A 16,449-nucleotide genomic window follows, 5' to 3' on the forward strand; every position below is an offset into this window, starting at 1 on the left:
ACATTACCAAAGCAAGCTGTGGCTGAACGATGCCGTGCCCAGTGCGTGAGAAGACTGAGGTGCATACTCCATGCGGAAAGCACATTAACACCAAGCGGCTGAGCCAGCGAGAGGACGCGGGCTCGGGGCCGCGCCGGGCTCCGCTCGGGACCCTCGAGCACACGCGGGGTCCCGAGCGAGGACGTTTCTTTCCAGCACAAAAGGCCAGCAGGGAACAGCGCATCTCCCCGTCCTCCAGCACTCACCCCCTGCTTCCAGAGCGCGGGCGGCCACCTCCTCACCAGAGAACGGGACCTTCCCCGAGTCCGTGCGCTCCCCTTTACTGCGAACGGCGACGTCGATCCCAGTCACTAAATTCCAGCGGGCTCGCTGGTCAAGGGCGCGAGTGACACTGCCGAGACTGAGCTTTGGCGGTACGAGAGAGAACACGACGCCGGCCCAGCAGGGCGGGGAGCTCGGACCGCCGCGCCACCCAGCCCGGCCCGGCCCGGCCCCGCCGCTCCGTGAGGGCAACGCTGTTCCCGCGCCCGGCCCGGCAGCGCCGCCCCGCGGGCGTCAGCGCAGGCGCGGCCATGGCGGCGGCCGGCGGCGGGGAGGGCGCGGACGGAGGCCCCGCGCTGTGGGCCGAGGTGCGGGCGCTGCTGCCCCGCGCCGAGGAGGGGCTGACCTTGGCGCTGAGCGGGGAGGTGGAGGGCTGCGTCCTGCCGCTGCTGCGGCGCGCCCGCGCCCTGCTCTACAGCCCGCCGGGCCCGCCCGGGGCGGCGGCAGCGGCGGCGCTGGCGCGCTTCAGCGACGTCCTGCGCGACTATTCCTGGGAGAAGCTGAACGCGGTGCCGTGGAGGGAGGTCGGCAAGGGCTGGCGGCAGGTCTACGCCTACGGCTGCCTCTTCGGGGCGCTGGCCGAGGTGGCCGCGGGCCGCCCGCGGGCCGCCGTGCGCCTCTGCGACCTGGGGCTGCTGCTCGGCGCCGCCGTCCTGGACAACGTCCTGGCGCGCCTGGTGCGGGCGCTGCAGCCGCGCCTGCCCCGCGGGACCGGCCCCGCGCAGAGGTACCGCCCGCGAACCCCCTCTCCTTCCCGGCCTCCAGCCTCCCCGGGGGTCTCGGCCGGTGTTGAGGGGGAACGTCCATTCCAGAGGGTCCGGCCGGAGCGGCCCCCGCCGCCCCCCGCGGTGCGGCCGGAGGAGGCGATTCCTCACCTTCACTGCCCTTCGCTGGAGCACTTCAGAGACAACTACCTCATTCCCGAGCGGCCCGTGGTCCTGGAGGGCGTCATGAACCACTGGCCGTGTATGAAGAAGTGGAGGTGAGAAAGAAGTTTCTTCCCTGTTCGAGTAAAGGCACGATCGTTCCCTGTGTTGGGTGTCTTGGTGGACGGTAGAGCAGCAGAGACCTCTGCAGAGGAGGGACGCTGTGGGCAGTGAGTTTTGCTGGCAGCGCCTGTCTCCTTCTCTGGAAGTTGCTTCACAGATAAGGGAAGCGCTTTTGGAGCGTTCAGAGCATCACACAGCAAGTGCCAGACTGAGCCAGGGCGAAGGTGCCCCTCCACCCAGCCTGGGGCTGTCCCTGGAGCCCGGTGGTGAATTGGTGGTGCAGTCTGTTGCTCAGGTGGGAACTCACAAGGAGTGCACATTGCAAAGTGCCAGTGAGCTGCTCACGGCTCAGTGGGTCTGTGATTTTTACCCCTTGGAATGTGCCGATAATTAGTGCAATGGAAAGTGGATTTCAGAGCCATGTGTCGGCATGATTGACTTTTTCATTGACAAAGGTGAGCACTGATGTTTGTTCAGTGTCATGTTTGCATGTTGAGTTTCAGCCATCACCATGCAGGAGTGAGTAATAGCATTGTGCTGCCTGCCTAATGTAAGCAAGTGGTGCCTTGAGTATTTGTGAGGCGAAGCTCATGATTCCTTACAAAAGGGGAAAAAGCACTCATACTTAGTTTGAGCAATTGCTTTTGTTTAACAGCCAAGGGTACAATTGACATTAAGTGAACACACTTGTTATTTTTAGGGGTTTATTCATTTCTGAGGGAAGGTACTCCACTGGTTAACTTTAGACACTTAAAAAGATGAACTTCTCCATTTAGTTAATACCATTGTCCATGAAGAGATGTATTCCACCCATCAGAGTAATCCCTCTGGCTGTAACCAGGATGGATATTATTGGCGCCTGTATACGGAATTTGACACTGGCAGAGAGTTGATCTAGTATTAATGATAAAAAGATACAACATTTTATTTAGCAAACATGGCAGCAGGCAGCAAGAAGATTGGCCATCCCTCACCAAGAGAGACTTAATAGCTTAAATCTCCTCAGCTCCTAAGGAAACCACAGTTAACTGAGGTGAACGAGATTTTAAACCAAAATAAAATAGACAGTTGTGGGATAATGTACACACAAACCTGCCTGCTGATTTCCTTGCCGCTTACATTGTTTTCTACTGCCTTTTGTATCTGGTTGGTTAGGTTTAGAGAGAAGAAACTTGTGGTAGTAGAATTTTATTACCCTATAAGACTAATTTGGATTGATTGCCTTACATTCGAAATTAGTAAGAAAAGTAGTATAAAAGGTAATTGAACTTTCTTTCTTTCAGCGTGGAGTATTTTTGTCAAGTCGCAGGGTGCCGCACAGTGCCCGTGGAGTTGGGTGCCCGGTACACAGATGAGGAATGGTCTCAGCAGCTCATGACTGTCAATGATTTCATCAGCCAGTATATCATGGATGAGGTGTGTTACACTCATTTTATTTCATCTCCAAACACAGCAGCATGGTACTGGTACAGACAACAGTTCTGCTTCCAACAAACGTACTCGGTGGTGATGGTCAAGGGAGAGGGTGTGGTGTAAGCACAGCTCTGAATTAAAAGGCTTGACCTATTTTCAAGATCTGAAGCTAGAAATAGTGATTGAAGCAATACCTAGGATTGATTTTTACATATCATCACATGTACAGCAGCTGAAATTTGACAAATAAATACATTCATTCTACAGCAAAAGCCTGACTGGTGGAGTCTAAGTATAAGGGATCCTCAGCCAGCAGGATCAAGATCCAAATTCACCTGCCACAAGGCAGAAAGATAAAGAGTCAATTAGCAATTGAAATGTCCTTTTGCTTTCACAGCTGAGAATCCAAAGCTCCTGTTTCTGTTTCCTGACCTTCTGGCAGTGTGCCCTAGCAAACTGGTCTGTGGTGCAGCCCAGAATAGAGTACAGAGGTAGTTCCAAAGAGGGAAGGAGAACTGCTCTGCGTGCCCGTAGCATCTGGCTATAAAGATGCAGCACATTGTCAAGGGACTGACAGGAGTGTTGAGACTCTATGGGGTTATAGCTCAGCTTCCTCCAGTAACTCGAGCTAGATGATTTATTGATTAGGGAGACACATCTACACTCTCACAATTTCAGTGGAGCTGTAAGTTGCTATTTCAGAAGACCCCTTATACTGTTGAAACAGTTCTGGTACTCTGAATAGGATATTGGAAGTGAATGTTACCTGAGTAAATTCTACTCACCTGTAAGTAAATTAACTGACTGAGAAGTCGTACATTATATGTCACTATGTGTTTTTTATTTCTCTGCTGTCATTTCAGAACAGCGTAGGATACCTTGCCCAGCACCAGCTTTTTGATCAGGTAAAATTGAGTGAATGTTTTTATCTTCCTACGGTCAAGTGTTCCCTTTGTAGCACAAGTTGTCTCTGAGGATGTCAACTGTACTAGATCAAAGGGTGTATGAAGAACTCACAGTAATTATTAAGTTTCTATTCCCATGATTTGAAAGAACAGAGGGAGAGGTTTGTTCCATTTGGCTGAAAAATATGGAAATAAAACTCTCTAGGGATGAAGATATACAGTTCTAGAGCTGTTTTGGTACACTGTAGCATATACTTACAGGGATAATCACCCAGAAAGCAGCAGTTCCTCAAAGACTATAATAAAGTCAGGGAAGAGATTTGGACAGAAAAAAATTTTCAGTGTTGATCACCATCATCTGAAATGTCATTCCAGTTTACCAGAATTTAGGTTGGTGGGAGACATAAATAGGAATCTCATGGAGAAACAAGCATAGTGTATAAGAGATCAGCTGCTTCTTTTCCATGAACACAAACCTGCCTACTCTTGTGGGTGTCTCTGGTTTCTGCTAAAGCAAAGAGTCTCTAGAGAATGAGAAACCCCTTTCTTTCTCCCACCTCTCCTGCCAACAGAATCTGCTCACTAGAACAGAAAGTATGAAGATATTTCCTGCAGATTCCTAGCAGGTCAACTACTTCTCTCCCGCCCTTGCTGGACAAACAGGTCATTTGTTTTCTTTGTGTCAAGCCTTGTCTATCTGTTCTGTGAATTACGGATACTTGGCAAGTCAGCATGTATCCTTTTTAATGTTTATTTCTTTATGGAAATAGATCCCAGAACTGAAAGAAGATATCAGTATCCCTGACTACTGCTGCCTGGGGGAAGGGGAAGAAGATGACATCACCATTAATGCTTGGTTTGGTCCAGGAGGCACAATCTCACCTCTTCATCAGGATCCCCAGCAAAATTTTTTAGCCCAGGTATGTACTCTAGTTACTCTACCCATGCCATTAATGCAATACTTAGAAAAAATGCTTATGGTATGTAAGTGTTAGAGACAAGGGGAGCAGACAACTTGAGGAGTAATTGAAGGACAGAGAACATGCAGATACTATTTTGCTATTACATTGCATTTGTCATTACTGCAACTTAATATTCAGTGTAATTTTGTAGGCCACAAGTGTTCCTCACTGAAACAGACCATTACTTACCCTTGTCTTATAGATGATAAATATAAATCACAAGAAGCAGCTTTTCCAAAGTCAAACAGGGAATTTGTAACAGAGTTGGGAAGAACGTGGGTCCTCTCACAGTGTATCAAGGAGCTTCTTTTTCTGATGTCATGGTTTAACCTCAACCACTCACTCATCCATCAACCCCAAACCCCACACAGCCACTCACTCATCCATCAGCCAGCAGGATCGGGGAGAGAATCAGGAAAGTAAAACTAGAAAACTTGTGGGTTGACATAAAGACACTTTCATAAGTGAAATAAAAGCCATGCACACAAGCAAAGCAAAACAAATAATTAATTTAGTGCTTCTTATGGGCAGCAGGTGTTCAGCCACCTCCAGGAGAGCAGGGCCCCATCACGTGTAACGGTGACTGGGGAAGACAAATGTCATCACTCCAAACATTTCGCCCCCCTTCCTCCTTCTTCTCCCCAGCTTTACATACTGAGCACTATGTCATATAGTCTGGAATATCCCTTGGGTCAGTTGCAGTCCCAGTTTTGTCTCCTCCCAACCTTCCACGCACTCCCAACCCCCTCCCCAATGTGGCTACACAAGGGACAGGAAAGGCTTTGGTTCTTTGTAATCCCTGCTCAGCAAAACGAAAATGTCTCTATATTATCAACCCTATGTTCAGCACAGATCCAAAATACAGCCCCACATCAGCCACTGTGAAGAAAAAAACAGCCAAAACCAGCACATCTGGAAAGCAAGATTTTGAGGGGGACTTACTTTAATCCACATCAGGTTACCCAGTAAAATATCTATTCATGCATGCAGAGAGATATGAATTAATATTTGCACTGTGCTCTCATTTCTGCTGAGTTTCTCTTGGTAGACTTTTTGATGATGCCTCGTGATGCCATTCAAATTGTGGCTGTGGAGTAGAGGAAGGCACAAGCACAACTAACAAAGTGCAGTGATCCCTGCTGGCTGGGTGGTGGCTGCTGCCGAGATCAAAGTGTTTCCAGTAATGAGGAAACCAGTATCTGGAGATGCAGGCTATTGCCCATTAACTGGTGCCTGCAACCTTATAATATACAAGGCCTTAACCCAGTGAGGCAAGTGAAGAAAGGAGCTGTTAACAGCTGGTGGCAGTCCCCCAAAAAGTTCAGGTATTCAGAAAATGTGCTGTTGGAGCAATAACCAGCATTTTTGTCACTTCCATACATCACCAAAAATGCCATGTAACATTTGGGTCTTTAGAGAGTTAATTAATATCCATAATCCCCTTGGGGTATGGAAGGCATCCTAAAAACACATGTACAGCCAAAGTTATTCAGATCAATACTCTAGTAGTTTACCCAGTGATAGTGGAGAGTAGGACAGGGCAGGAGTACATTGGTACTTGTCCAGCCTGTTGAATATGTTAATGTGCTGTCCTTGAAGTAACAAACTCTGAATATTCAGTATGACAGCTTGGGTGTCGGTAAGATTTCAGGAAATCCTATTCTGTTACGTGGGAAGGGATGTTAAGATAGAGGAAAAGCAGCTTGCTTGGGAATGGTTGAGTAGCATAATACCAGTCTAGGGTACTGTGATTAGAGTACTGACTTCTCTCTTAACAGGACAGTTCCAAACAAGCATGATCATGCCTAGCCTTTGAGGAGATCTGGAATGCTGGCACAAGCAGCATGAATCTTCATCCTAAGCCTTCTGTTCCACTGGTATCAGTGCAGGAGTCAGCTTTGACTCATTCATGCTGCCATGTCTGGGCACCAACAACTTGCAGTTCGCGTGGTGTTCAGGGCAGCCAAGCCAGTCAGCTTACAAATTCTCATTTCAGCACTCTAGTGAAAGAACTGGTTTAATGATGACACAGGAATAAGAGTTTTAGGAGCATATGGAAGCTTGGCAGTCACTGTGCAGGTACCTCTGCCTGATGATATGAACTGCAATGAAGATTCAACCTCTTTATTCTCAGTTCTACTTAATTTCTAGCTACATAGAGCCCAAATAACAATGTATAAATGGGGTGCCTTAAACTTTGAATTGAAAGTAATTTGGTTAAAGGCATTTCCTTCCTAAAGGTATTCAAATTCTCATCTGCTCCAAGGAACAGGTTCTTATATTTCAATAGTTTGATTTTACTTTTTATTATAGCAGTGTCTATTACTAACAAAGATGATGTTCCTTGTAATTAGGTATATTTACTGTTAAATTCCAGGTGTGGCCCACAGCTTCCAGTAATGTGCTACTTAATGACAAATGGAAAACATTTATTTTCTATATACAGGTATTAGGAAGAAAGTATATCCGTCTGTATTCACCACAAGATTCAGAAAACCTGTACCCACATGAAAGCCAAATTCTTCACAACACTAGTCAGGTAAATAGTTGCCTGAAATTTTAATATCAGTAGTGTTACCATATCAAATAATTTTTGAGTAAAGACATTCTGCTAATGATCATTTGGGTTTTTTATAGGTTGATGTGGAAGATCCTGACTTGGTCAAGTTTCCCAATTTCACAAAGGCTGCATTTCAGTCCTGCATTCTGATGCCTGGACAGATTCTGTTTATTCCAGTTAAATATTGGCACTATGTGCGATCACTTGAGCTCAGCTTCTCTGTCAGTTTCTGGTGGTCATAACTCTGAAGCATCGTCTGCAGCATTGTGATGGGAATTAAAGATCAGCAAAGTAGCATCTAGCAGCATCTTTTCATCAGGGGTTAGAGGTGGAGCAAAACCAAAAACCAACAACCTCTTGCTAAAGCATGGAGAAAGAACCAGGATGGGTAAATGGAAAGGTGATGCTGCAGCCACTTCATTTTTGTAGATGTTTCTAATAACTCCTTGTGAAGAGCATATGTTAGGTCACTGTCCTGTGTGCCTGTGTCCCTCAGAAACAGCCTGTGTCTGGGCACTGCCAGGGCTCTGCCTCTGTCTGCAACACCAGCTCATTGTTATCTTGGATTTAATAGCACTAAAGCCTGGAGTCACCTAGAGAAATGGTGAAATTTTATAATGTATTTACTCTACATTATAAAATAAAGCTAATACTAATAAAGGAAAGTACTAGTCTCCTGCATGGAAAAAGTTACTTGTGTATCCTGGTTGCAGCCAGGACAGAGTTAATTTTTTAAGGGGGGGTGGTAGCGGTTGTGACCACTTGCCTATGAATCTTCAGTCTCTTGTACACTGTGTTATTAGTATTGTAGCTGTTACTGTTTGTTTTCTTGGATTCCATTGCTGTTCCCAGTTTCTTCTTATATCAACCCATGATCTTCACCTTTTGTGCTCCCAGTTCTCTGCAGCCCACCCCCGGGGAGGGAGCGGCTGGTGGTTTGGAGTGTTTCGATGAGAACATTAAATTGGGGAGTACCATTCCTAAACCATGACATCTTGTTAAAGCCCCGAACATAACTGAGGTTAACCCATAGTTTAATTGCCATTAAATAAACTGAAGCATAATTATACTTTGATTAACCATCAGCTGAACCGATGTCATGGCCTTGCTGAAGTGTCTCTACCAAGGACAGGAATGCTGCCATTCCAGTCTGGTGTCTGGCAGTAGCCATTCCTTTGTTTTTTTCCAAGTCACTCTTAAAGAAAAAAACATCTTTACATAAAACTGGAGACAGAAGTACTAGGACTAAAAATCTAAAGAATCTCAATATGGTAATTTTTTCAGCACTTCGTAGACATAAGGTGACATTGCCCCAGGTCCTGTTGTACTCTTTCCCAATTGTTCTGACTGTGGCAATATTCCCTCCCTTACTGAGCACAGCTGCTCATGACCTGGCCTTATGTCAAGACAAACTGTTCTGCATCTAAAGAAGGGACAAAACTCAAGCCACAGTGCCAGCTGGAAGTGTTCCAACTCCAGCCCTAGGTCAGAGACCTTACACGTGCTGCATGGATTTCTCACCTGCCTGAGGTGCTACAGCAGGTGTCAGTTCCATTGTGTAGCTCAAACTGTACAGATAAGGAACACCTGCTGAGAAGAGTCCACCTGCATAAATCAGCTTGCAGGACTGACTAAAACACTTGCATCTTTCATCCCCAAGACATGCACTGAAAGTCCCAACCCAAGAATATGGAGAACTACAAACACAAAACAGCCTCCAAGAAAGCTGTGCGGGCATTACTGTGAAGGAGAACAGGAAGGTCAACAATAGTTTTATTATAAGATTCTTAGAACTTCAGAAAATAGCCACTGTTACTAATGAATACAACACAGTCTAGCTGTTCTGCCAGAGTGAGTGAAAACAGCTGTCACTGACAGCAAGTTCTACTGGCATCATCTAGGGCTGAGAACGGAGCTCTATGGTGACTGGGAGGTCATCCGACTCATACCTGTAAAGAAAATGAAGGTTACTGGATGACACACACAAAAAAGGATAATATTGTATAGCCTCCTGATTTTTAAAATGCTTTGTATATTCCTGTGTTGCCGTTCACAATGTCCAATTCCCCTAGAGAAATAGGGCATTCCAAAGAGATTCTTAAAAGCTCAGTATTTCCAGAAGTTTTAGTGCCATGGGTTGTGTGTCCCCCCTATTCGCTGCCACCTCCCCACCTTAAGGTAGTTATAAAACAACATGCAGGGTCTGCTGTGCCCCTGTGGCACAGTCTGGGCACTGTGAGGGCTTGGTGTTGCCCGTGTGTGGTTTAATGTCTCAAACGTACAGCTGAAGCCAGAAATAACTGATACTCAGTTACAGCTGTAAATAATACAGGTACTGCCACCAAACGTCACAGCTCATTTTCTAGTATTATTACACCCTGTTTTTTAAAAATGGATTGCTTGGTACCTGAGATGTCACAAGACCAGAATTCATTACACTTCGGACAACGGGGTTCAGTCTGAGCTTTGAAGTACTTTCTGACACAGGGTAAATGCATTCCAATTCCACAGGATTCACATACTTGGCTCTGAAATCCAGGAGTGATGATTAAAAAAAATCTGTCCTTCAATTTAAGAGGAAGTTGTTACAAAGGGCAGCAGATATGCAATGCAGTATTCCAAAGAGGGTTCCCACAGTACGGGTGGTAGATACTCAACAGTCGAAGCTGGTAAATAATAAAAGGAGGTATTCTTCTGGAAACTAGGAAATAGTATTTCCATATATGGACAAAATATAGCTTGAAAGACAACAATTTCAGTGCAATAAGGGAGACCAATTGGGAAGAAGTAACATGGAATCGTGTTAGTTGGGCAGATCAGAAAATGCAGGCTCACAGAGCAAGAGGATGCAGCAGCTTTGGAATAGAAATCCAGGCTGTAAACACTTACACAAGACTAAACTGGTAGCATCCCAGTTATCACAACCCAGTGTTCTAGCATGCTCTATATAGCCACATGTTCCTTCTGAGGTCCAAACACAAGTAATTACTGAGCCAAACCCCAGGAACCCCAAGAATGAACGTGTGTCACGTGAAGACTGCTGTTGATAAGGCCCAAAGAGGAGACTGCTAACACCTCACTGCTAAACCTGTTTCAACAACAGAGGCTCATCTCTAGCCTGCTGGTTTGGAAAGCCAGACAGCACAACCACGTTCGTCATTGAGTGAGTGCACTTTCCCCAAATTTATACTTGGAGACTCTGCTCCAAGACAATTTTTTACTAAAGACAGAAGATAAAATGCCTACGAAGAAAAATAATGCTTTTTTTTTTTTTATTATACATAAGCATCATGACCAGATTACAAGACCAGGATTTTTTAATGCACACCTAATACTCGAAGTATCACAAACCTCAGCTATGACCATGTGATAAACAGACATTACCTGGACTGCGAGGCTACGACAGATGTTACATTTCCTTGCCACGTCCTGGTAGTTGCTGAGAATGTACTGTTCCATTTCAATTATGCAACGAGTATGCAGAGTATATTCTCCATTTTTCTAAGGAAACATATAAAGATGAGAAATTTCTTTTAATTCCTTTGACCTTTTTTGACTTTGCTAACCCCTTGATAGCAAGCATTTGACAGCCACTTTTTTCTGCCATCATGAAACTAACATGCTGGTACCGGTACAATGCAAAGCTAAAACACTTTTGAAGCAGCAGAACTCCTTTGTTTTGCGGAGCAGAATAAAGGTTCCACATCTTTAACTAGTCCTTGGGAAGTACAGATGAGCAAGCATGCTCTCCTTAACAGAGGCATGCAGTTTTGAGTTTTGGGACCCTCCATTTGCATGTTAGAGAAAATTCTCCCAGCTTTCAACAAAATCTAGGTGTTTACTGCTTGAGGTATCTTTGGAAATCTCTGCTAAATCACTTTAACATATAAGTGACTGTGTGGCAGCAGGTTGGAGATCTATGATGCAATGACTCCAGCAGAGAAGGACTGAGGTCTCATTTGGCCAGCAACTGTAGTGTTCACACAGTGAGCCCATCTCAACTGCTCCCTCATGAATTAAAGGAGATGTGACCATGTGCACAGTGGCCCATGCATTCCTGGTGCAGGAGTTTTTAACGTGTTTGGCCTCACCACTTTTCAGGAAATTCCAAATGTAACTAACAGCACTGATCACCCTGGAGAGCTTTCCCCAGCTCCCATTCCTAGTTGAAGGATGTCTGTGTGTGACTGGGCAGAGCAGGACACACGAACCCACCTGGCTCAGGTACAAGAAACTGAAACCATTTAGTCCTGTATAGACCTACCCAAGGACTTTTTCCTTGTAAGTCTACTTCCTTTTCTGCAAAAATCACCAGAGCAGCAATAAGCACGGGCCCCCTAAAACCATTTTTGCCATCATTCATTAAGGAATGGCTCCAGTTTCACCCATCATATCCATAAGAACATGGTAGCTGGACCTACTGAAATACGAACACTTGAAAGCAGTTACCTCAGAGAGCCACTTATCCTCCACAAAAACTTTCAGCACTTGTTCTGCTTCCTTTTTCTTCATTTTCTTTGTCTTAAGTTTGTCAGCCAAGTTTAAAATATCTGTAGATGAGGCAAAGCCATTTTCTGATAAAATGATTAGGTCCATCTACAAAAGAAACATTACTAAGTATAAAAAACCCTGCAGACATACCTTACAGTAATGTACTGATGTGCAGGGTTTTTAGCATCCATACATGTGAGAGATACTACAGAATATGGCTTGAACCAGAACTGTAAAACAAACGCAAAAAGCTGAAACATTGTCCCCTTGACAGTTTCGATGTTTGCCAAGAAAACATTTCCACGAATAGAAGTGTACATGCTACCTAAATGAAGCTGCATTCAGAGACCCCTCAGCACACTCAGCAGTGATGGATCTGTTTTCTTTTTATCTGCTCAACTAAGTTTTCCACTCTGGAGTCATCAGGACTTCTGAGCCTACCTGGCACCTGAAGGCTGTACAGTATCACCAACCTTCACAGAACCTCACTGGAAACATTCCTGCTGCTCGTTAGCACAGAGCAGCACACAGAGTCCATGTCAGCAGTGACATGGCCACGACAACACACCCTCTGCAGTGCTGACCTGGCTGTGTGGGGGAGGGCAGGGAAACCTCTGGGTCCTATCCATGGAGATTAGACTTCTGCAGCTGTCACAGAACAGTCAATACACCTCTCTTTCCAGTTCATACAGAATATGTAATGAGTGTGAAAAAAAAAAAGTCTAGTGGCTGGAGAAATTAAGTTCTCAAAGTCCAAGACACTGTGAGAACAATTCAGTAAAACACCTAAGATACACAGCTATGATCACAACTCACAGTAATGGTTATTGATAAGAAATTAAATATCAAATGTCCTTGAATCTTGGCCCAGTAGTTCTATTTGGAACTTTAAAAAATCTCAAGCGTGTGTTTTCTTTTTTGAAAAGCAGCATTCTGACTAGTTTATTAATACAGAATTAATTGGCTAAGCAGTAACAAATGTCTATATTCAAATCAGAAAAAAAAATGTTATTAGCATTAAAATCTACTGTATATTACTAAACTCCTGAAGCCAGTGAAAAATTCAGCAATCACAACTGAAAATCTTGAAGAAAGGTGTTAGTGAAACTTCAGCATGTGTGTGTTGAGTCCTAACCTCAAGGAGCACTTCCCCGGTGCTGATTTTGCCTTACCCATAACTGACTTCCAGCAGGGAATCATTACTTGCATGTACTTCCATCCCTGCCAATCCCATCCAATCTGGGATAAACTTAGGTAAAATGGCAACTAGTTCCTGAACCGCATCTCCATTCATTTCCATTTCCATTCATCTTAACGTGATACCTTCCCAAATAATGTGATTTACTAAATGATTACTGACATACTTACTGTTTTTCTGAACAACTCTAATTCAATTTCCGTATAGTCAGATGCCATTTTAGTTATTTCAGTTTCTGCCAAATTCACCTAAAAAAAGAAATAAACTGAAATCATAGTGCCATTGTAGTTTTACACCAGAAACTGTAAAAGGTCCTCTGAGGTAAAGAATACATCAATTTACAATTAACAGAAATGTCATTTCTTTAAGGGGCATGAAAGAGGCTGATCCTTGAAGCGCACTCGATGGTACTCCAGTCCTTTATTTACAACCCTTGATCTTCCAGCCACATGTTCTCCAGAGCTGCCTCTGCCCAGGCCAAGCCCTTCAACAACCAAACCCCCCGAAGTAACACAGAGGCTGCAGCAGAGCTGACATGTCAAACCAGGCACAGTGGTGGACAGCAGCACGAACTATGTTATCAGTCACCTTTTTTTCCACACTGAAAAACAATTGCTGATCTGGAGAAACTTCTTATAGGCTGCTCCTCAGCAACCCCTTTGTGCTAGGTTGATTTTTGTGTAGGAGAAAAAGAAAACTTAAGTTGGAGGGCTCTGTTTTCTAGTTTAAAAATCTGTCTCAAGAAATAAAGTCTCCTGTGGAAAAGGAATCTCACTTCAGCACTTAAGCAACGTTTATGTTAAATAACTCCAACACTGCTGTGGTCCTTGCTGCCATGTCCTATCCCACAAACCAGGGCTGTGGCAATTTATCCTCCCCCTTCCCTGTCCTACCAGCAGTTCCTGCAGCTGCTGTTGGCCCCACACAAACACAGCACCTACACAAACACAGCTGGCCCCACACAAACATAGCAGGTACCTACTACAGCATAATGTGCTCTCCCATCCTCTTCTGACATTCCTTTCCGAACCTGCATAAACAAAGGCTGCAGGTGCCTGTTAATAGTGCTGATGAAATCATCCAGTTTATCGTGTGCGTAGTAAACTGAAAATAAATAAGAAAAAGCACATACAGAGAAAAGTCAAACAACTACACACCAGGCAGATTTTTTCTGTGAAACGTTTTTTCCCAGGTAAAAGCACTAAAACTCCATGAGGCAAATTCAAACAGGGCTGTTCTATTCAGCATATGTATCATTTTCTTGTGCTGCTGTCTCCTGGCCTTCAGAGACGCTCAGCTCCTTGGAAGTCAGTTGAGAGAGAGTTCAGACATTCTGCCTTGCTGTAGGGAACCCACAACACTTATCCAGTAATTACAGTGACTTGAACTAAGCTGAATTTAAAATAAAACACGACTAGGAAAAATTACTATTCAGAATAGAAAAATACACTGGCTTGCTTCCCTTTACACACGTGATTCCTTGTTTCTGTGTGTTCTGTTTCACAAATTAATGGCAGGTAAGTGATCAAGTTACATATAAAAAAAAATTCTAGTATTGTAGAAACATGGGTAGTATCTTGTGTCGTGTTCTACAAACAAATTAAATACTAGCAGCAGTTCTATCACAGACATAATCAAGATGGCCTTTGGAGTTGTTCTGTGGAGGTGCAGGCAATGGCTCTTGCCTGCACAGCACCAGCACAACTCTCAGGTCCATTCAAAACAAGATTTTGTCAGTGGCAGAACTCCTGTTGCCTTCATCAGGCTAGGGTTTAAAGACCAGGGTTAAGAAATAGCTCATAACTTTAGATTCATGTCTCAAAAATACAACCAGTTGTCACTAAATTATCCCTGTTCTCAGTCACAGGAGTCACTTGCGTGTATCGGCATCGGGCAGGAACAATAATAAAGTACAATATTTAAATATAATTTTGCCACCTGGCTGGCCCCTGTCAACAGGAAACACTGCACACAGCACAGTCAGGGAGTGTTAGTAGCAGATCTGAAAGCGGGTAAAAGATGAAAGATAACAGAATATTCTTTTGTTCAACAGCTCAAATATTTTAATGCAAGTGGCTGCTCCAGTAGATCTGCTGTGAAAAAAAGGGATATAAATTCTCCATAAAAAATGAACAGGAGTCAGACCACACCAAAAGCTGCACTTCACAATTGTAGCATCTAAGAAGGTGGCCAAGTTACAGTTCCTGGCTCAGGAGGCCTAAAAATAGACTACTTCATCCTGACCTAATGCCTATGGATAAGTAGATACAAATCCACAGTAAACCAGAAGAGTCCCTGCAGAGTGGGTAGCACGGTGACAAGACACAGGGACACTCCTAAGCCTGGCAGAAGTACAGTTTCCAGGACTAGGAACGGGCAATACAGTGCAGGTGAGATGAGACAAAGCACAGCCATCCACCAGGAAACCTCATGTCATCCTCACTGAAACATTTCTGCAACACTCACTTCTCCCACAGCACCAGATAGAAATAACTGAAGTGCATTTACTTAAAAGCATTCACTATAGTTAAGTACTATCAGCATCAAAAATTATTTTTTAAAAATCATTTGTATGTATAATCTATAAAAAACAATTCTGATAAAAAAAAGTGGTTTATATGAATCTGATCTGATTAGAAGTTAGTTTACTCACTGCTGTGTTACTTTATCTTTCAGGAAAGAGAGAGGACACACACATCATTACAATTTTTTAACTTTTTTTAGCTGGTGTGTGTCTTTCAGAAATCCAATTATTTGTAAGCTGCACCAGGAGAAAAAAAACACTTCTTCCATCTCCAAGACAAACACACCTTTATCAGTTTCACAGCAATGGTGGTGTAATTTCCTGGCCTCTGATCCTTCTGTTATCCCCTTAGACATCAGAACCTGCAAGAACCGCCGATGAGCATCAGTCATCTGAGCTGCCATCGCAGTGTCCCACCAGGCTTCACGTGCTGCAGGAGGTGTAAGCTGGAATTAATGCACATGTTCATACAAATTAAGAATACGCAGTCCAAGCATATGTAAGATTTCAATTAAAATCTCTTACATTCAATGAGGGCAAAAGAGCAGATCCCCAGATCGTCCTCGGAATGGAGATGGTGACCAGCTCTGAGGTTCCGGAAGGCTGCAAAAGATTAAGTCCAACTACTTTTAGCTACAGAATAGAACAAGGTAGGCATTGTGCTACTGTCACCAAAAAACAGGAATCAAGCTCCTTAACACCATGGTAGCCCTAAGCAGCAGGCACTGCTTTATTACAGTGCTGGACGCACCGGGCAGTGACTCCTGCCTGAGGTGCACGCTTGGCTCAAGATGATACAATACTGAGTCTGTGTAGTCTCACAGGGTCTTCTAGCTGGGTCTCTGGGCACCTGGTGGTCGTTGAGCCTCTGAACTTTGATCTTCTAAATATGGTGCTGTTTTCATCGAAGCTGCACAGTTTGCTACCAAACAAACTGGATTGGGCCAGTTTGACTTGTTACAAATGTGGTTACAGATAAAACTCTCATACCCCCAAAGCTGAAAATAAATGTTGTGTGACAAACTCAACACCATGTGCGGTTCTGTGTGGGATGTATCGTGTGTGGGATGTATCATGTGTGGGGTG

General features: G+C 44.4%; 2 protein-coding genes and 1 long non-coding RNA gene across 4 annotated transcripts in view; 1 reads left to right on the forward strand and 2 right to left on the reverse strand.

The window, feature by feature from the left end:
• The window catches only part of LOC113959132, a 46,476-nt gene extending 45,970 nt beyond the window's left edge, over positions 1 to 506 (reverse strand). The window contains exon 1 of one of the 2 annotated variants that reach the window (XR_003531708.1): positions 246 to 506. This is a non-coding gene — a long non-coding RNA (uncharacterized LOC113959132). The remainder of the gene's footprint in view (positions 1 to 245) is intronic. The other variant, XR_003531707.1, reaches the window with a different exon arrangement.
• A 66-nt stretch (positions 507 to 572) lies between these two features.
• KDM8 (lysine demethylase 8) lies at positions 573 to 7,451 on the forward strand. Its single transcript, XM_027667992.1, has 6 exons — positions 573 to 1,303; positions 2,594 to 2,726; positions 3,587 to 3,628; positions 4,399 to 4,548; positions 7,037 to 7,129; positions 7,228 to 7,451. Exons 1-6 carry the CDS (start codon positions 573 to 575, stop codon positions 7,390 to 7,392), a joined length of 1,314 nt encoding a protein of 437 aa, XP_027523793.1. The 3' UTR covers positions 7,393 to 7,451.
• Positions 7,452 to 8,891: 1,440 nt separating this feature from the next.
• Positions 8,892 to 16,449, reverse strand: part of NSMCE1 (NSE1 homolog, SMC5-SMC6 complex component) — an 8,234-nt gene continuing 676 nt past the window's right edge. The window contains exons 2-9 of the mRNA XM_027667927.1: positions 15,889 to 15,966; positions 15,650 to 15,793; positions 13,822 to 13,943; positions 13,010 to 13,087; positions 11,600 to 11,746; positions 10,535 to 10,651; positions 9,558 to 9,678; positions 8,892 to 9,099 (exon numbers count right to left, since the gene is read on the reverse strand). Coding sequence (XP_027523728.1) covers positions 9,068 to 9,099; positions 9,558 to 9,678; positions 10,535 to 10,651; positions 11,600 to 11,746; positions 13,010 to 13,087; positions 13,822 to 13,943; positions 15,650 to 15,767 — 735 coding nt within the window. The 5' untranslated portion in view covers positions 15,768 to 15,793; positions 15,889 to 15,966 and the 3' untranslated portion in view covers positions 8,892 to 9,067. The remainder of the gene's footprint in view (positions 9,100 to 9,557; positions 9,679 to 10,534; positions 10,652 to 11,599; positions 11,747 to 13,009; positions 13,088 to 13,821; positions 13,944 to 15,649; positions 15,794 to 15,888; positions 15,967 to 16,449) is intronic.

The sequence above is a fragment of the Corapipo altera genome, unplaced genomic scaffold (assembly GCF_003945725.1).
Source record: "Corapipo altera isolate COAL_440 unplaced genomic scaffold, ASM394572v1 104b, whole genome shotgun sequence".
Classification (NCBI taxonomy): domain Eukaryota; kingdom Metazoa; phylum Chordata; class Aves; order Passeriformes; family Pipridae; genus Corapipo; species Corapipo altera.